A 21,762-nucleotide genomic window follows, 5' to 3' on the forward strand; every position below is an offset into this window, starting at 1 on the left:
GTATGTAGGAACCTTCAGGTGCTGCAGATTGAAAGCATACTTTCAATCTAGTGTACTTTCTGAGGTGGAAAAACTTAAGCTATCTCATAGTCAGAGGATGGGGGGAAGCTGAAATTAGTGCTTCTCTGTTGCACCATCATCACCCCCAGATATTTAGGTTGCATCTACTTTGGAGTTTTTCAGAAAGGCCCTGAAGACAAAGCTTTCCTCCAAGGCATCTGAAGCCTAATAGTTTATGAATGAATTGGGTAGCACTAGAGATGCATAAATATACCATTTTTATTCTGATGAATTTATGTTTGCAATATAAACTGCCATAAATTAAATAATAAATATAGTATAGTTTAGTAGTACTATATTAGATTAAAATATCGCTTTATTTATTATAGTAAAATAAATATAGCAATCATTCTAGAATACAATTCCAAATTTTGCATAGGATTCAGAATTGACTTACTTTTACATAAACATAGTTATGGCACTTACTGTAATGTATGTGTTTACAGGAAAATGTTACTTTCCTCCTAATACTTAGACACTATTTTGGAAAAGAAGGTGACTACATGATGTCTGAAAGCATGGTAACATTTTTGGGTATCAGCTCCTGTTCAACTTTATTCTGATATTATTGCACATTTCTACAGTAAGATATAGATAGAAAAAAGAAGTTACTTCAAGGACATAATAGCGGTTGGACTTTAATGGACTTAATGAAGAAACCATTTGTATCTTTTTGAAGTAGACAGCAGTTGTGAATCTAGGTATGCGGCCACTTCCCTTCACTGACAATTGGTAAATACAATTTTACTCATGCAAATGGGCAGCATCCTATCATCACAAGTTTTCCCCCTTAAAAATGTGAATTGTCAGAAGTAATGAAATAGTCAGAGAGAGCTCTCTGGTGACTTCCTATATAATATATCTGAGATCTCCTATTGTCAGAAGCCTCAAGGGATGAATGGAAAGCCTTTAAAGAATAGATACAAATTATAGCAATGCCAAAAAAAACCCTGTCTTTTTGCAAATATGCAAGGATTTGCAAAAGTTAAATAACTTCATATTAACAGTTTTATTCATTTTATTTTATTTTATTCAATTTGTATAGCCACCTAAGTCATCCAACGTTGACTTTGTAAGTGTCATAACAAAAACCCCACTGAACAGGAAATCCTTAAACAAGACATGAACATGATAGCATCCCCACTACCACTATGCTAATTCCTTTCCAAACAGAAAACAGATTTTTCTGTCTCTGATATTTGTGGTAAAATTTACTATGATGGGGAATATTGTCACATTCTTAAGGTGGTCTCTGATTTATGATCAAATGTTTAATGACAGTTTGAAGTATTTGGTTATGGATATTACTTCTAGCTGTAAAGTCAGTATGTTGTCCTTCTTGGACAGTTTCTTTATCAACAGTTAATAATTTGTATTCTTCAGATTCTGGCATGTTTAAGTGTATTAGTCTAGTAGAATGACATATTATTTCAATATACCCATCTCCTAAATGTTTCCATTCAACACTGCTATGCACACCTCTGGTAGATAAACCAACACCTCCCCCCCACCCCATGCTCCATTGTTTCCAGTATTAGTTTCATTAGTAGTTTCTGTCTGTTGTAATGTGTTAGCATTGTCCATATTTGTAAGATTGTTAGTATAATCTTGAGCTGTTCCTTCCTGAGGATCTTCTTGTTGGTTAGTTTGTTTGGATTTCTTCTTTGCTTGATTGATGAAGATGTGTCTTGGAGCTGGTCTTTTTCCTATTTTGGTCACTGGAAGGTAGTCTTTTAATGCTATAAAAGAATATTGATATGTTATAGGTTTGTTTTGTTATATGCCCATAACCCCAATTGTATTTTATACTTACATTTGCTTTTACTCCTTGTTGTAACAGGCATCTATGGTGCTCTGCTTGCTTGAGTTTCCAGATTTCTCTGCAGTTTTTACAGATTTGTGTTTCAAGCATCCAGAAGTCTTGTTTGCAGATGTTGCATGGGATGTTGTACTACTTTCAAGGTTTGTTAGGTTTGTGTTCCAACCTATTGGTTATGATTGTCAAACTACCCCATGATTACATGATCGCAGCTGGGCACTTGGCAACTGGCTTGCATTTACAATAGTTGCAATGTTTTGTGGTCACATGGTCATGATTTGCAACCTTCTCTTTGTTGACTTCTGACAAGTAAAGTCAATTGGGGCAGTTAGATTCACTTAATGATTTGCTAAAGACTGCAGTTAAAAGTATTATAAAATTGGTCTGATCATGTGATGAATTACTAAACAACCACATTGCTTAGCAAGTGAAATTCTGATCCCAATTGTAGTTGTAAGTTGAAGAATACCTGTTTTCTATTTGGAAAGGAACAGGCTTAGTGGTGATGAGGATGCTAAAATCATTATAAAAATGGTAATAATGAAATGGAACCTCAAATTAAAGCTTTTTATACTCACTGCAGGGAACTTTTAGTGAATTCAGTGAAAATTCATCAGTAATGCCAAACCATACCAAAGAAAGCACTATTTGATTCTTTCAAGGTAGACCAGATTACTGCAGAGGTGTCAAATTCGCGTCATCACGGTGTTGTTCCATGATGTATCGTGACTTTTTCGCTCTTCATTAAACTGGGCGTGGGCATTTCTAGAGCGTTATGCATCAGGCCCATGGGCCACGTGTTTGACACTTTAGATTAGAACTAAAGTTTACTGTGATAGGTCATAGTAAGAAAATCTTGCGAATTTGATTGTGATTTACATCCTCTCCCCTTTATATCCATATGAATCAGGTAGACCCTTGTATAGAATACTATCTTTGTTTCCAGGACTTAAGGAATACTTCATCCTTCTTTTCTTATTTCTAGCAAAGTTATCTCCTTAACTTGCTAGAGCCATCCAGTGCCATTAATGAGTGAGAAACTTAGAATTTTTTATCCAAAATTCTACAAGTTGATTAACAATACTGAAATGCCTCCCAAAATTGACTTGGTGTTTGTTAGTTTTATTTATTTTTTCCCCTGCAGTTTCCAACTCGATATAATTTTAAAGTAAAGTCTCATTTCAGCTATGTCGGATTCCTGGTGAGCTGGTGGACATGTTCATGTTGCTTTTGAGGCAATGATAAGAAAGATTTTGTCACTGCTTTGTTTTGCATTTTTTTTAAAAAAAATGTTTCCTTTATTACACAGTAGTTTACAGCCCCAGGATTTTCTGGTGGTCTCCAAGTATAATCAAGTCCAACCATGCTTATCTTAATGAACCACTGGGGGAAAAAGTACACAGGGATTTTTCTATCTCATTTCAATCTTCCACCAGTCAATTTCATAACATTTAACTTCCAGGCTGATAGCCAAGTAATTACTCCAGAACAGTCAAAATAGTATTGTTGCATTTAAGGATATGCTATGGTGGCTTCAAGTTATTGAAATAAGACCACCTTTCAGTGAATAATGAAAAAGTTTGCCACAAACACAATGTTAGTCTTTTGTGTACCACAAAGTGTTTTTTCCGTAACAGTTGTTTTAATTGGTTCCTAAGCCATTGTAATAAGATGCAAATCTGCCTAGAGTTAAAAAAAAGTTCCCAGTACAAACAACAGACTCTAACCTTGATAAAAGTTAATATTTCTTTGAACCGTTCTATTTTGAACAGTTCTTTTCTTTGCCTAATTCTAGTCTGCTGACATGAAATGGGAGAATAAACATACAAATTCCACATTTTAATATAGCAAATCGGATCAGTTTTTAGTATAAAAGGGGAAGGCAGAAAGATGTTCTTTTTTTAAAAGCTGACATAAAATGGTCTTTGAGCCCCTAGATACCTTGCTTTAGAAAACCAGAAATAATCTGAGTTGAAACCTGAAGTTATAAATGATTATGGTTTTATATTTATAGAATTTATAGGACAAGCCCCAATCAGAGTACATCAATGAAAATATAAAACAATCAAAATTTGAAAAGAGATACAATATCAAACTAAGACAACAAAACAAGATGAATGCGAACAAAGCTGAGGGTGATTATAGCAAATACTATCGTAACAGAACTGATTTGTTTACCATTCTGGCTCAATAACTGGAAAAAAAAACCAGGTTCCTGTTATCTAGGCAACTTCTGTTCTAACTCTTGTTAGACGCAAGAGTTGAAATAATATCTAAAATAAGAGTAGTGAAAAATGAAAGCTAGAAGTGTTAAACAATATTCCCATGCTGAATTCCCATGCTGAATTCATTTCAGCAGGGGGGTTATTTTAGGTATCTAAAATGTGACATCTAATCCAATCTATAACGACTATAATATATAATTCTCATGGTTTCTTGATTTGTTAGCATAAAAGTCCTATTTTAGAAAATTAGAATATAACAGTCTTTGAAATACTTTGGAATGCAACTTATATTAAGGTTCGTGCAATGTAATTTTGAAACGGTTTATTCTGTATTCTAGTTTCACCTTGATATAAAAGTCTTACTAATTATCTTACTAAGAAGTAATTGCGGGCATCCATTACAAAATGACTAATCTTCTAAGCAATATTTCTTAAAATCTGTGAACCTTAATTTAAAGTGTATAGGGGAGTAAAAATGAAGACATTTTCAATTTTTATATGAAAATTATCAAGGTGATTATTTCTTTAGAATAAAATATTAGTATGGGATATCAGGAGACAGCATTTGGGAGTAATAAGATATTAGACTACACTGATAACGGTGATAAATGGTGTGCAACCACAATGCCAGATGCCATCTGAAGCTTTATCTAGGCCATGTGGTTGAAAGTTATCAGCCATGATATTGGAAACAGTTACAGGAAAAGCTGATAGCTCTGATGGTTAACATCCATCACTGACTATGCTAAAGAACCATTATGCCAGAAGGAAATGAGCCTGTTGTGAGTTTGGGTTTCTTTTTTTAGGCCTTAAGCAGTTTTTTATCTGGGAACTTCACAGGTGTCATTTTTATTATTTATAAAATGTCTACTGTAGAAATTGATTGAATACACATCCATTTGAGCCATAGCCCTATGTTCAGAATTTAAAGTATGAAATTAGATAAGGATGGGACAGAAGAAGAACAAAATAAAAGAGAGAGCCATACATTCATGGTATTTTATGGCTATTTTAGGATTATCAAGCCAGGAGAAAACATCTTAGTGGAAGTAGGGAATTTTGAATCATGAAAACTGACAAAACATACCCAGGCAGAAAGCATCAGCACAGATGGTGCTTTAAGAGACTTTTAAAATGTACATTTTTAAAAATGAAGTTCATGAGAAGTTTTAATAAGAAACAAAAAAGCAGAAATTACAGTAAACTGTAAAATATAATGAAATTGTGTTAGACATCAGTGGACAGGAACATTTTACAAGCTAATTAAAGGATAGTCTTGGTTTAATTAGCAAGAAGTATAATGTTAATTGCTGTGTTTTAATATGAACTGAAAGTTCAGCAAGAGAAAGATGGATGGTTGCACTAGTTTATGCATGAGAATGACTGTACTACAGGGCTGTGAAAGCCAAATTATGGAAGATGTAATTGATTTCACAGGTGCCCCCAAACCAAGTGTTCCTACAATGAATTTCAACATTTATTTTAATGTAAAGAAAAAGAAAATAGCAAATCATATTTACACTTCACTCAATTGAAACACGTAGAATAAAATGTGTTTTTGCTGATTTCATATGTTTATGAAAAAAATACTCTAAAATCATGATCCACAACCTAAGGCCCCCAAGGTTCTATATAATCCCAATGCCTACAAAACCTTTCTCTAAATTGCCATCCCATAGTAATTAATTACTGTTAAAAACAGATGTCTAAAATAGCAATAAATTATTAAATATATCGTTCTATTTCTTTATCCTGACCCTATCTGGTTTTTGCAGTATGGCCCCTGGCATGTGGCTTTAAAGTCCAATGTAATATTACCTTCAAAATACAAGTTAAGAAAAGTATGAATTTGTTTAAAAACATGAACGTCAATGATTCTGATGAAAGGAAACTTAAAGTAGGAACTAGAATTTCTTTTTCTTACGTCATCTTGTTCCTTCTTGTTATTTTATAAATTGATAGCTTAAGTGCAAGACCGAAATATTTCGTATTATTTTGCCTATCAATGGATGTATGCAGTTCAGTTATTTAAATCAGGGATCATTAACCTTTCGGACCGTAGGGACCACTACATTCATAATATTAAATCTCGCAGACCACTAATACGATCTGTCTAATGACCGGCTGCGTGGTCGTGGATAGGTGGTCATGTGACTGGTGGGCATGGCCAACTTGATGTCACTCATGTTGAGGGGTGCCTCGCTGGCCTCTACTCGCCTTCCCCTCCCAGCCACTCTGCACCTGTCTGCCCAGGCTCCTTAGGGCCACAACAGGAAGCAGTTGTTTAAGCTAAGCAGTCACCATGAGAAAGAGTTGGCAAAACAACTGGCCAAACAAGAGTTGGCAAAACACTGAGGACCTCACTGAGGACTTTGAGAATAGGCTTTCCAAGCAGAGAGACCTGTGGGAGTGCAAGGCCAGGTATCAGTGCCTGGAGGCTCAGTAGGCTGAGATGGTCAGCCAGCTCCAGGCCATGATCCAGTACCACTGGAACGAGGCCCTCCAGCTCTTCGCCACTAGCGGCGCTTCCCTCCAACCTTCACCCAAAGCCCCACACTAGGAGGCTGAAGCAGACCCCCAAGTTGGAATTTCTGTCCCCGTAACCTCTGATTTAGTGCAAAATAAAAAATGCAAATAGTTTTTCTGTGACCACCAAAATGTTCTTGTGGACCACCAGTGGTCCACAGACTACCAGTTAGTGACCGCTGATTTAAATAACTAAATGCTAATATTCTTTATAATGCAGATAATATATACAGTAAATAAACTGGCAGTGCCATCAAGTAAATTGTTTTAATTGAATAATTAAATTACTGTATTTAAAAGAAATCTCTTCAAATCCTAACAGATAATCAGAGTTGGAAGGGACCTTGTAGGTCATCCAGTCCAAACCCCCACCCAAGCGGGAGACCCTACACAATTTCTGACAAATGGCAGTCCAATCTCTTTTTGAAAGTCTCAACTGATGGCGCTCTCACAACTTCCGAGGGCAAGCTGTTCCATTGGTTGATTGTTCTCACTGACAGAAAGTTTCTCCTTATTTCCAGGTTAAATCTCTCCTTGTTCAGTTTCCATCCATTATTCCTTGTCTGGCCTACAGGAGCTTTAGAAAATAGCTTGACCCCTTCCTCTCTGTGGCAGCCCCTTAAATATTGGAAGACTGCTACCCTATTTCAGTGCCTCATCACAGCAGAGTGTATGTGTGTATATGTATGTTTGTGGCAGATATGAGTGATTAATGCCCTGAGTGTATAATGGTAGAATATATTCCCAGTAGGCTCACCCAAGGCATCCTAGCTAAAGCAAACAGGAATCTATATTGGGCAGGGATCACTATACAGCAAAAGGCAAAAACGCTTCTATATTTTACAAAAGATAGAAAATAACAAAGTGATACAGAACCAAGTGATGGACTTTCCAGTCAAATGGCACATACACATGCTATTTGAAGATCTGAGGATCTATTGGAGTTTATGATATTTGTGACATGGCTAGGTTAGTTTTCAGAATGTGTAAATGCTGATCTTGTAAGAAAAGAAAATCCAAAGTTGCAAAAATTGTAGTTAGAATATGGAGCATATGAAGCAAGAATATGGGAAATTTAATGCAGTAAAATAGGAAATTAATCCACTACTCATTGATTTCCTACATGTCAATGAACTGAAATGGGTTGATTTTCAATTAGAAGTGAAATGAAGTCATACTACAGCTTACTCTTCAGGCACAAAAAACAAAGGAAAAGGGGAAGGCGTTTCTATTATTGCATAAATATCGGTGCTGTTTTAAGATGTTTAGTCACTACTTTAAAAAAAAATTGTATAGCACTGTTTTAAATATTCATGGATTTAATTAATACTCTAATGGTCAGTATATAAAATGCAATGCAAAATATCATTTACATTCCCGATTTCCCTCCAAATATTTTGTTTCCCCCCTGCCCCAGAATAACCCAATTGAAGCACTCCAGTAGGATATTCAGGATTTCCAAATATGGTTTGTCTAGAACAGGAAGTTGTCTGCAGTTTTCTGGATGTAGTAACATCCAAAATATGCAAATAGAATATTTTCCATGTCTGATGATAAGTGCTAATGGCTGGTTTTGGTGTTTTTTTTCTCCTTAAACTGTTGGGTTTAATTTTTGAGACTGAGAGCTCCTTTGTTATCAGTAAAGACCCAGCAGTTCACAGGTTCACAGAAAGCCAGTCAAAGAGAAGATAAAGCATTCTCTTTCTTTATGTCCCTTGGGGCAGGTATTGCTTACAGGTTACTGTATTGCACACTGGATAACTGAGAAAGCCAAACAATATTTTTTAAAAATTAGTATACGCTTCATTGATTATGGAAAAAACATTACTTTTATAAAAAAACATGACAATGGGATGTGCTTAGAAAAGTAGGAATCCCAGAGCATTATCTCAATACAAAACCTATATATAGGTCATGAATATGGTGATATTGAGTCAAAAAAGGTTATATACTCTTTCCTTAGTTCAGGGGTCCACAAACTTGGCAACTTTAAGACTTTTAACCCAACTCTTCAACCCAATTTCAAATTCTGGGAGTTGAAGTCCACAAGTCTTAAAGTTGCCAAGTTTGAAGACCTATGCCTTAGTTATTCACCTGGAAGAAATTTTACTGTTCTCTAATTGAGAGTTTGAAAAAAGGCTGCCATATTTCTATACTGCTGACTAGTATTGATACACACATTTATCTTATAAGCCACCTAGGATATGTAGAATTGGATGATATATACATTGTTATAAATAAAATTAATACATTTATTATCAATAAATATAGAAAATTGTAAATTTTTTCCTGGATTTTTGGTTTCGTAGCTGAGGGAAAACCAAGAGGCATGGTGTTGTAATGATTGCAGTCCTTTGTGGAAAGATTAAAGTATTTACTGTATTAATATTGGCGTATCTGGTTGATAGCAGGGTCTTTGTTTGGCTTTGGCTTGCCATAGTCAGCCAGATGTTTAGATTGGATTTGGCTTTTGTTCTCCATCTATTGAGTCCTTTCCAAGGACCTGGGATAGGCAGAAGCTATTATTTAATAATATTAAAGGTATTGTCTCAGGATGTGTTTCAACTAAAGCTGCCTTTTGTAATTGATTGTGATTTTGTCAATGCCAATGGTGTTCAAATGGTCTTCCAGCTGTGTCCTATTTTCCCACAACAACCTGTGAGGTGGGTTGGGCTAAGAGACGGTAACTGGCCTCCCAAATCTCCCAGCCGGTTTTCATGCCTAAGGGAGGCCTAGAACTACCTTCTACATAAATGGTCCTTCAGCTGTTTGACCCAAAACCCATTTCCCAGTCTTGAATATTGTAAATAAAAAAAATCACAAATATCTCAGCAATGTCACTCCCAAAATGGATCCTCAATTTACAAAAAGGCAATTACAAATTGTTCCATTAACCCTAGGATATGCTAAATTATCCCCAGTTTAACAGCCAGTACATAGAAAATTCTTGGAAGTCAGAGATTTGTTTTAATATCTCTTATTTCTTTCAACAGTCTTACTACATCACATATGCAAAGCAGTTTCAGCATGCATGAGCAAAACCAGAGGGTAGGACCAGATCTAATAATTAAAGTTAGATTAGGAGAAATTCCGGATGGTAAATTTTGTTACCTAATGGAATAGGCTGCCCCTTGAACTGGCACAGTCTCCTTCACTGGAGGTCTTCAACTAAACAGCATAACATCTACCTCAGGGTTGTCCAACCCACGGCCCGTGGGCCGCATGCGGCCCAGGTCGCCTTGTAATGCGGCCCAGTGCCCACCCCAACCTTCATGCCAGAGCCAGCGAGGAGGAGGAGGAGAGGCAGGCGCGAGGTGGGGCGAGGCGAGCGCCAGGCCAAGCAGCAACATAAAAGACGGGCGCCGTCAGAGCGCCACCACCTGCTGTTGCCGCCACCACCGCCGCTTCTGCCACCGCCGCCGCTGCCGCCGCTGCCCCCGCCGCCGCTTCTGCCCCCGCTGCCACTTTTGCCCCCGCCGTCGCTGCTGCTTCTGCCCCCGCTGCTGCCCCCGCTTCTGCCCCCGCCACTGCCACCACTTCTGCCTCCGCCGCCGCCGCTTCTGTCCCCGCCCCACCGCAGCTTCTGCCCCCGCCGCCACTTCTGCCCCCGCTGCCACTTCTGCCCCGCCACCGCCCCGCTTCTGCCCGCTGCTGCCGCTTCTTCCCCGCCACCGCTGCTGCTTCTGCCCCCCGCCGACGCTGCCCGCCTGTTTCTGCCCCCGCCACCGCCGCTTCTTCCCCCGCCTCTGCTGCTGCTTCTGCCCCTGCCGCCACTTCTGCCCCTGCCACTGCCACCGCTTCTGCCCCCACCGCCGCTTCTTCCTCCCCCACTGCTGCTTCTGCCCCCACTGCCGCTTCTGCCCCCGCCGCCGCTTCTGCCCCTGCCGCTGCTGCTGCTTCTGCCCTCGCCACCACTGCCCCCGCCACCGCTGCTGCTTCTGCCTTCCAGTCCTGCCTCATCCAGCCGGGCCATTTGCAGGAGGAGAGGTAGGCGCGAGGCGGGCAAGCTTTCTCCCCCCCCCACAAAATTTGGCCAGAAAATAAACTGTGATAAAAAAAAACGTGATAAAAATACCGTGATAAAAAATAAATAATTTTTAATAAATAATTAATAATAAATAATAAAACATCTCACTAACTTCATTTCCAAATAAATTTAATATGTTAACTACGTTTTCTATGGGGTTTTTTGGATGATCAGGTATCGTTACTGTTATTTTATTTTATGTGCAGCCCAAACCAAATTTTTATCTTCTAATGTGGCCCAGGGAAGGTGAAAGGTTGGACATCCCTGATCTACCTGAAATGTTTTGCAAACCTTGCACAAAATGGGGTTGGACTAGATGATCTTTGAGGTCAATTCCAACACTACAATTTCTTGATACTTTAAGAGAGCTCTCTATGTGTGTGCACACACATATCATTCTTTTAATAAATCTTGTGCTTTAAGTTTCACCTTGATGTTATGTTATAAAGGCATTTTGAGTTCACTTTATATATAAGTAATGAACTTACTCACACACCACCCTGAATGAATCTGTAGTTATGAAAATCTTTGAAAGGCTTGTGCTGTCCCACCTGAAAAACATCATGGAACCGCTGGATCCCGTGCAGTTTGCATACAGAGCAAATAGATCGACAGATGATGCTGTTAACATAGCTCTGCATTATATCCTACAACACCTTGAATCTCCAAATACCTACACAAGGGTCCTCTTTGTAAACTTCAGTTCAGCATTCAATACCATCATTCCAGACACTCTTCTAAGTAAATTAAACCAACTGGGGTACCTGAACACACTTGTAAGTGGATCATAAGCTTCCTAACAGACAGGAAGCAGCAGGTGAAGCTAGGCGGAATCACATCCAATACCTGTACAATCAGCTGTGTGCTATCTCCACTTCTCTTTTCCCTATATACCAATGACTGCATCTCAAACGATCCATCTGTTAAAATACTGAAGTTTGCAGATGATACAATAGTGATTCGTCTCATTCGAGACGACAAATACGCTTACAGACAGGAGGTTGTACAACTTGCCTCATCTTGTAACCGGAACAATCTGGAACTGAACACACTCAAAACCGTAGAAATGGTGGTAGACTTTAGAAGAAACCCTCCTATACTACCACCTCTTACAATACTGGACAACACAGTATCAACAGTAGAGACTTTCAAATTTCTAGGTTCTACTATATCACATGACCTAAAATGGACATCTAACATCAAAAACATCATCAAAAAAGCACAACAAAGAATGTTCTTTCTGCGCCAACTCAGAAAGCTCAAACTGCCCAAGGAGCTGCTGATACAGTTCTTCAGAGGAATTCTTGAGTCTATCATCTGCACCTCTATAAATGTCCGGTTTGGTTCTGCAACCTAACAGGATAGACACAAACTTCAGAGGATAATTAGGACTGCAGAAAAAACTATTACTACGGACCTGCCTTCAGCTGAGGACCTGTATACTGCATGAGTCAAAAAGAGGGCTGTGAAAATATTTACAGACCCCTCACATCTCAGACATAAACTGTTCCAACTCCTTCCCTCAAAACGATGCTATAGAGCACTGCACACCAGAACAACTAGACACAAGAACAAAACTGAAAGCCATCACTCTGCTAAACAAATAATTCCCTCAACACTGTTCAACTATTTACAAAGTGTACACTATTACTGTTAATTTCCTCACCACTCCTTATCACCCATCCCCTCCCACTTGACTGTTTCCTAATATGATTTGATTGTTGATTGTACCCTATGACTATCATTAAGTGTACTTATGATTCTTGATTCTTAACGAATGTACCTTTTCTTTATGTATACTAAGAGTATTTACACCAAGACAAATTCCTTGTGTGTCCAATCACACTTGGCCAATAAAGTATTCTATTCTATTCTATTCTATTCTATTCTATTCTATTCTATTATGTGGAACTGGGTTGTCTAATGTGACACGTTATTGTGCCTGAACTGAGGCGTGCACTTTCACGGAGCGGGGTTCATGTTCTCAGGCGCAAATGCAACCTCGGGAGTGGGATTTTGCACGTATAACAAAGATTAGCACTCGTGCCCAGTTATCCGGCAGGAAGCCTGGCCGAGCAAGCCTTAGAGTCCAGGTCGGCCGCAGGTGGCTTGTACATTTCCAGCCACCTAACGCCCTCTCCTCCTTTCAATCCCCCTCCCTCCACGTCCCCTCCTCCTCGCCGCTCTCGGGCCCCCTTTCCTCCCATTCCCTACAGCCACCCGCCATTCACGCGCCTACCCCTCCCTCATTTCCGCTTGCGCGGCCCCGGCTGGTCCAATCCTCCTCTCCGCTTTCTTCCCGCCTGTCCCGCCGTGCGCATGCTTGGGTTATGCAACAGGCCCTGCGCCCTAGCGTCCCAGCTGCAGGGCGGCGGCGCTGGGGCAGTTCTAATTGCTAGAGGAGGCTTGGTCTAGGGTGGAGGTGGTGGAAAAGGAGGGTCGGAGGAGACGGAAGGGGAAGCTGGCCTGGCGCGGCCAGCCTGCCCTCCCGCTCTGCCATTCCGGTGGAAGTGGAAAGAGGGGAGAGTGGGCCGTCGGCCTTCGGCCTGCTGCCTTCCGCTTGCCTGAGCGAGCTGGCGGGCAGCAGTGGCGGCCTCGTCATTCCGGGCCAAGTCCCGCCTGTTCCGCGACGGCGAGTGGGCTGGCTTCCTGCGCGTTGTGCCGCTCCCCCCTCTTCTTTTCCTCCTTTCCCTTCCTCCTCCCTTGCTTTTCCTTCCCTCCCTCCCTTTCCCCGGCAGTAGGAGCCGCAGCGGCAGCAGCCACAGCAGCAGTAGCCCGGATCCCCTGAGCCATGGCGCTGTGAGAGCAGCACATGGCGGGCGCAGCAGCCATGAACCCCCCACTAATCCATACAACTCCCCCCTGAAGAGCCACCGTGTAACTGCAGCCGCCGCCCGCCCGCTCACCCACCAACCAACCAACCAGTCCGCCTTAGTTGAATAATATTAGACAAGCAGCACCAGCTTCTGTCAGCACTACCCATCGCAACTGCTCCTGCCGCCTCCACGCCCGGACCGAAGACGCTCTTCTCAGCCAGCTCCTTCCCTGCGCCACCGTCTCCGCCGCCACCTAAGCCCCGCTAACAGCCAGCCCGGTCCCACCGTCGCCATGGGAGTGCAGGGCTTCCAGGACTACATCGAGAAACACTGCCCGAGTGCCGTTGTGCCCGTCGAATTGCAGAAGCTGGCCCGGGGCAGCTTGGTAGGTGGTGGTCGCCAAAGGCCGCCTCAGACCCCGCTGCGACTCCTCATCGACGCCGACAACTGCCTGCACCGACTCTACGGCGGCTTTTACACGGACTGGGTGAGCGGCGGGCAATGGAACCACATGCTGGGTTACTTGGCGGCGCTAGCCAAGGCCTGCTTCAACGGCAACATCGAGCTCTTCGTTTTCTTCAACGGCGCCCTGGAAAAGGCCCGGCTCCACGAGTGGGTGAAGCGGCAAGGCAACGAGCGCCAGACCGCCCAACAGATTGTCAGCCACGTCCAAAACAAGGGCACCCCGCCGCCCAAGGTCTGGTTTCTCCCGCCTGTCTGCATGGCGCACTGCATCCGCTTGGCCCTCATCCGCTTCCACATCAAGGTAAGCGAGCGAAAGCAACGGCCTGCTCGGAGGGCTGCCCAGCGCCGTCTTCAGTGCCCCCTTGCATGCGTCTCCCCTGGCCCGTGACACCAGGGCCCCCTTGCAGCCCGGATCTGCCCTCCAGCCTCTTCCCGTGCTTTTCGCTCTTTTTCTACTCTCTTCGCGCTCTCCGGTTCGCGCTACCCGTCTCATGGGGAGGGGGGCCCTTTAGCAGGGGCCTGACGCCCATTGGGGACCAACTCCTGCGCTGCCGCCCTTCTATTCATGGAAGCGCCTCGCCACCTTAGTGGGTTGAGACCCCCCCCCCTTCCGTGCGGTGGACAGAGGGGCAGCATAAATAAAGATGGCAGCAGACTTTTCCCTCCCGGTTATGGTTTGACTAATTCCAGAGGGAAGAAGCGAAGGAAGTTCTGTTTTCCCATATCCGCAAAATGTCGTCGAAAACTAGCTGAGTTAGAACCTTGGGCGGAGAGACGCGATTTCCTGGGATCCAGCGTGCTTCCCGCTGATCGTTAATAATCATCCAAGGTTGCCCCGAAAGTTTGTACAGTATTGCGTTTGTCTCTTCCCTTCCCAGGAACAGAGTAGAAACAAGTAAGTCTCTCGGCGTCCTCACTAAGAGGCAGGGAGGCACAGGGTGGCGGAGCTGGCGTAGGAGAGGACTTAGTAAGCAAACTGATGTCCTCAATCTGTACAGGGATTTTTCTATTTATATATAGAGCTTTGAAAATCAGATGAGAGGAACAGGGAACATCCAAAGGCTGCCATCCACAATGTAAGAAGTCCTAATGAGTTGCTAAGATTAATTGATAAATTGAATTTCAATTCAATTTCAATTCAATTTATTACAGTCCTAGACCAGAGACCAATTAAACATTTCAAGGAATCCCATTTTCTTTTTCCATTGCTCCTGAACTAGGATTTCTGCTTGGTTAATACAAGTTTTTTTGCTATCTCTCCTCAGGCCTTCTGCCATAATTCTTAAGTGCAGGTCAAGTCCATTCTTTCCCTGTACAAATAGCTATAAACTATAATTTAAACTATAAAGGAAGATAATTAGTGATCATTATACTTGATCCAGGAGGAGAGTTGCATTGCCAGTTGGGAACAAAATCCATCTTTTTATATTTCTGTTCCGGGTGCACTCTAATTTTTTTAACTGTCTTTTGTGTTCTTTTTTGAAAACATCAGGTTCAGGTGCTTTAATTCCATTGTTTTGATCCCTCAGATTAGTAAAATGACCTTTAAACCTAATAACCACTCTTTGAATCAGTTATTTTTTGATTCAGTTGTTTGTTTTAAGAATAATTAGAATCATTTCTATAATTTGTATAAATCATAAATGGGAAATTAGGCAATTGTCCAGAAAATGCATGCAAGCAACAAGTTTTTTTTAAATCTATGATTTAGAGGGCCAGGGAACTTGTGGCTTGAACTACACAAAAGTTTGAAATTTTTGACTAATAATACCACCATTGTAAATCATTTAATTACAGTTTTGTAGAAGCTACTAAGTTATAAATTGTTACTGTACAGCAACAAAACCACACAATTATATATATGGCTGAATAAATTTATGATATTTGATTTAGAGATTTCATTACATGTAAATCAATGACCATAGTCATTCCTCCTTTTTTCTTAACCCCCCCCCCCCAATTATTATGTAGTATTGTTCTCATGATAGTAGTTGTAATAGTGTTTCATTTTATTTCATTTTGCCCTTAACATAAATCTGCTGGTGAGGTATCCTTCTTGAACTCTTAGTTCTCCTAAATAGAGAGTTTTGTCAATTATGTTGCATAGTTGAGTAAATATGTGACCTTTACAGATAATGTACAGTTTCGTAATTGGAGCTTGATGTTACTGGGCTCTACCTTGTGGCATATAAAGCTTAACTGTAGAGAGACAAAGGATCCTTTCCCCCACCCCCCCAGAATATTTTTAGACATGGATATCAAAAGTTAGTTTTTAATAAGTTCAGTGAAACTGAAAACATAATGACACTTCTTTCTGGAAGTGTGGGTTAAATTATTTTCTGACTGAAACTTAGCAGTTTAAGGTCTAGAATTCATTCTGTGTTGTAGAATGGCTGTGATACTTCAGACTAAGTTGCTGGTGGAAGTCCCTCCCCTTGTTTCAGTTGTAACTGGTAAGAAATTTAGTAAGCCTACAAGTCCGACAAATCTGGTATAATGATTGGCTTACATAGGTGACAGACATTAAGTGTAACATAGTGAACAAGTTAGATCGCTCTGTTCTTGTTATTCATCTATGAGAAGTGGAAAGCTGCTACGTGCAATCATATTTCTGTAAATCAGATGTGACTTACATTTCTAACGAATACATAATTTGAAGCTAGAAACCCATTTTTACAGTAGTCTTTGAAGAAAAAGGATCAGTGATTTCAAAGAGTATAGATGTTCTGAAGGTTTTATTAAAACATTTTTCTTTCCAACGCTTAATAAGAATTTTCTTGTAAAATAGAAATAAAAGCATATGTTATATTGTAATGCAAACTTTAAAATCTGTTAGCAATAACTCTTCTTACTCTAAATTTACAGAAAGTTGCAATAAGATATTTATTTCTATGCAATAATCTTTTAAGTGTGAAATGGCTTAACACCATTACCTCTAGTAGAATAAAGTTCTAATGAAAGATAATATTAAAAATATAAAATAAATTCTATCATGATGACAGTTTGTTATAATATGTACTGTGATGTCTGATTCATGAATATAATTCACATTATATTGGAATCTCATGCATAATTTTAATAAGTTGCATAAGAAATAGAGAATATATATGAGTCTAAACAATAAGAGGATCATGGGAAGTTATATTCAGAATACCTAATATGTCAATACATGAAACATGCATTTTAACTGCTTTTCAGATTTATACTGGTAGATACATAATACAATTTTAAATAACTTTCAGTGAAATACTGTGTTTCTGTGATTTGACACTCAGCACTACCTATTTGACTTTTTCTCCAATTTATCCAAATGTGTCAGATTATACATTCTGTCACCCATCTACTTTGGCCAAAGTTTGTACTTAATGAGGATTACAGCAGTTATGTTCCATTACTGATAGAAAAGAATGCTTGTAGCTCAGGATTGAACTGTGGTATCTCTGCTACTCTCTTGTGCTTGGTTGTTTAGACATCCATGAACACCAACTAGCAGCCAGAAGACATGATTCCTTAATTTCACAGTCCATGGACAGACCATCATTTCTTGATACTCAGCATTGTAGGCCAAACTAAATCCCAATCTCAAAAACTGTTAGTGAATTACTGGAAGCCTGGCACTCAGACACATCTGCTATTCACAGTCATATAGAGATAAACAACATCTAAATGCTGTTCAAGAGACAACAAAAAAGGAAACAAAACAAAAATCAAAATACTTCTTGTCCAGCAATCAACACCCAGATGAGCAAAGATTAAAACCAAGATTAGCACTAGACCAGCAATCAAGAGGTAAACAATACCCCAATCAAGGAACCAACAACACAGGCAAACAAGCTAACAGTAAACAACAGCCTAATCAAAGAATCACAAGACCACTCCGACCTACATAGACCAACCACTACTATATAAAAGAAGCAAACATTTTCTAGAATTGATTATGTTATCTTGTTTGGTAATGAAACCAAGCACAGTGAACACCAAAGACCTCCACATAATCCATTATATTTGAAAGGGATCAAATCTGGGAGACCTAATCTATAATAAAGCTATTTTGAAGGAAATGTTTAGGATATCATGCATAATATATTTGCTTTCTTTTTCAGGATTTTGATATTCTTAAATCTCTGAGGAAAGTTGTAATACTGGAGTCTTTCCATTGCTTTTATATTAGCATTTGCTCATAAGACTTGATTAACCACTGTCAATCCTGTTCCTTCCCCCCCCCCCGCCCCCCATATTGGTTGTATGTGTGGGCACCTAGTCTGATCTCACCACCAAATTGGCGTTGTTTACTGGGTAATTGAGAAGAATGGTCATTGTGGAAATTGAAATTTATAATTTTACTTTTTAGTTTTTAATGGAGCAAATAGAAGATTAATAGAAAATATGGATTTTAAAAAGGAAAAGGAAGTTCTGTTTATGGTTAGGTTGAGTGTGGGTGTCTTTAAGAGACTGGGAGAGAGAGTGTTCTAAAGAAAAAATCCTCAGTTCTGTTCTCCATATTCAAAATAGTTATTCAGTTGTATATGAATTATATTGTATTAGGAAAATTAGCTTATTAATATTTAATACAAGAAACATCATGATATTCTTCTTAGAAAAAAGTCCCACAAACTCAGTGTGACCTGCATGATTGTACTATAAGTACTGTTTTTCTACTTATACATCATTTAAGACATCTAGCAGTCTAGGGTAAATTTAACAATTAACAGTTAAATACAGTAAATTACACATATTATTAATTCAGCTTCTCAAAAGGATTGGTGGAAAAAGGTGGTTTCAATTCCTGTTATGAAATTGTAGAATCTAAATGTGGAAAACAGTTCATAAATTTGAAGCAATGCAAGAGAAGGCCCGTCTAATTGCCACAAAGCTGGACATCTGACATTGTGGCATTTTTATGGAAACTTCTCTTGCTAAATGCCAAGTCAGGTTATTCTGAAATTCCTTTGGCATGAAAGAATGGAAATTGGTAAAATGATAAAGAGGGTCTCAGAATCATTAAATGAATCCATGCTCATAATCATATTCTGACTAGTTTTCTAGGTGTATAAATTTTCCAGAGAAGTTGATGTAATTAGAAAAAAAATACTGTTACTGTTCAGAGTAGATCAATATTTTGTGGAAAATGGAAATATATGAAACACATAAGTTTGTGAAGAGTTTAAGATAGGTTCTGTTAATTTATAAATGTATGAAATATGCTAATTAAAGTGTTCTGTATGAAACAGTGGAGCATGTATTTTTATTAGTAAGTTAATGTTAGTTTTATAGCTAGTTTAAAATAATTTAAATTTTCTTAAATTCTAAATAAAATTGGTTGAATTCTTAGAAATGTGGAATCTACTTACTTTTTCTGGGTAAAGAGAAACCACCAGCTGAAAGGTTTTAAAATAGAAAAAAAAAATCACCACCACTGTAATAAAGTGAATAAAGTTTTAAATTCTAATATATGTAACAAATATTGAAAGCATATATATTCTGGAAAACAGACTCAGGGTAATGAAGGGTGGGGGGACCCAAAGTTGAGAATATATGTTTTGCTACATAAAATGTCATATAATCAGTATTTCTGAATCTTTAGTTTTACTTTATTTTTAACCTCTTGAGAATTGAGGTTTTGCCTTTCTTGAGAAAGACCTCCCTATCCTTTCTAGTTCTAAATTATTTTGTATAATATAACAGTTGTATTTTTTTAAAAAAAATTAGGAAATGCTTCATAATACCTTTAAAAAATTTCTGCTTTGAATGATCTAAAATAGACCCCTTTGAAGGTGTTACTACTCCATAGAAATTGACCTAATGAAAGTTCTAGGGTCATTCTGTAATGACTAGAAATAGAATTGTAGGTGAATTTCAAGGAAAGTTGGTCAAGCTGTCAAGCACAGAAAAAGTTATTTGATTGCTCTACCACCAGAAGAGTAGGATGGAATATGATAAACTTATTAAGGCAGGTTTTCTCAAAATACAGACTGACTTGCCAGTGGGGAAGAGTCTTAAAGCATTAGATGAAGTGTCCCTGTACAATGATTTCCTTGCAAGTTCTTTCTGAACAAGATTACTAGTTTCATCCAAAAGAATGCTGAATATAAAGCAGTGTAGTGTTGAGGGATGCCTGAGTATTATTTTTTGTTTAATTGTATAAAGTTTAGCAAACTATGACTTCATATTCTACATATGAACTTTTTAAAATGTGATATTAATGTAGATTTTGGTTTATATATACAAATGGAAGCCAAGTTTTAATATACTGTTTTGCATTTCCTTTTCTTTTGCATAGGTTGCACAAAGTATCGAAGATCACCATCAAGAAGTAATTGGTTTTTGCCGAGAAAAAGGTTTTCATGGCTTGGTTGCATATGATTCAGATTATGCATTGTGCAACATCCCTTACTATTTCAGTGCCCATGCCCTAAAACTGAGCCGTAATGGAAAAAGCCTCACAACAAGCCAATACCTGATGCATGAAGTTGCCAAGCAACTGGACCTGAATCCAAATCGGTTTCCTATTTTTGCTGCTCTTTTAGGTAGGTAAACACGTGTGTACATGTGTGTATATATACATTATATGTATACAAAACTCGGAGTTTTGTAATCATAAACAGTGAATATTCTGAAAAATTCCATTGAATCTGTGTTTTAGCTATTTGGAAATCAGCCCACTTTAATTGGGTAAGTGTCAAGCCAAAACCAACATTTTCATATCACTTAATTGAATGTTATATGAAATGTACATGCAATTAATTTTTTCTTAATTTAATTGGATGATATTTACAGGTACAGTCATTATGAATAAATAAAGATTACTAGAAAAGGAAAGAATTTTAGTTCTGGATACTTTTAAAATGAAGAGCATATCTGTATAGAAAATTCTATTCTATAAAATAATTCTAGAGTAAAATAAGATAAACAAGGAATGTCAACAAAATAAGAACTATATTAAAATAGAGAAGAAGTTAGTGGCTACAGATGTGTGGGATTTTGTGCTGATTGGGCAGTGAAAGGGGCAGGAAAGTGCTGCTTTGCATGCAGCCCAAATTACTGTTTGACTTAGAGTTAGGTGTAACTGCCACCAAATGCTACTTATTTAGCTAGAAATTAAAGTGTTTTGTTCACTACAGTATACTCTTGTTGAATAGACACTTGGTGAAATGCAGAATTACTGTCCTACATATGAATAGCTTAATTCTAATAAAAATCTAACTGAATGGGACCAGAAATAGTGAAAGAATTGTGATTCCAACGATATATAAATGCTAAGGTGCTGTAATTACTAAGCTTTCTCTAGTATCCACAGTAGCAAATTTGTGTACATATACAGTACATAGGAAATTGAGATAATGATTTAGCTTGTATATGATGTTAAGATGTATTTGCTTGCATATAATTTATTTGAAGATTTCAAATGATAGTTTATTGTTACCATCCTAATTTTAAATCGTGGTTTTAATGTATTTGTCAGCCTTATGAGGTAGACCAGATAGGAATAGCAATAACACTTAGAGTTATATACAGCTTTGCAGTGCTTTACAGCTCTCTCTAAGCAGTTTAGAATCAACGTATTACCCCCAACAATCTGGGTCCTCATTTTACCAACCTTGGATGAATTAAAGGCTGAGTCAGGTTGAGCTGGTGGGATTGAACCCCTGGCAGTCAGCAGAATTAGCCTGCAATACTTCATTCTAACCACTGTGCCACCACACAACCAGATGAGCTAATTCTACTTTATTGTAAGGTTATATTAGCAGAATCTTGCATGTCTGAGAGTACATCTTCATCTCTTCATAGCCTTAAAACTAGCAGGGGCTCATTGAGTCTCATACC

General features: G+C 39.0%; 1 protein-coding gene and 1 long non-coding RNA gene across 2 annotated transcripts in view; one reads left to right on the plus strand and one right to left on the minus strand.

The window, feature by feature from the left end:
* Nucleotides 1–678: 678 nt before the first annotated feature.
* LOC148126852 (uncharacterized) lies at nucleotides 679–2,130 on the minus strand. Its single transcript, XR_015741643.1, has 2 exons — nucleotides 1,874–2,130; nucleotides 679–1,799 (listed from the first exon to the last, which is right to left on the minus strand). It is a non-coding gene; the product is annotated as an uncharacterized LOC148126852 (long non-coding RNA).
* An 11,250-nt stretch (nucleotides 2,131–13,380) lies between these two features.
* FAM120A (family with sequence similarity 120 member A) overlaps nucleotides 13,381–21,762 on the plus strand; it is a 58,953-nt gene continuing 50,571 nt past the window's right edge. The window contains exons 1-2 of the mRNA XM_026724024.2: nucleotides 13,381–14,239; nucleotides 20,219–20,465. Of these exons, the coding sequence (XP_026579809.1) occupies nucleotides 13,766–14,239; nucleotides 20,219–20,465 (721 nt within the window). The 5' untranslated portion in view covers nucleotides 13,381–13,765. The remainder of the gene's footprint in view (nucleotides 14,240–20,218; nucleotides 20,466–21,762) is intronic.

The sequence above is a fragment of the Pseudonaja textilis genome, chromosome 2 (genome assembly GCF_049901715.1).
Source record: "Pseudonaja textilis isolate UNSWEBS1 chromosome 2, rPseTex1.2, whole genome shotgun sequence".
NCBI lineage: Eukaryota > Metazoa > Chordata > Lepidosauria > Squamata > Elapidae > Pseudonaja > Pseudonaja textilis.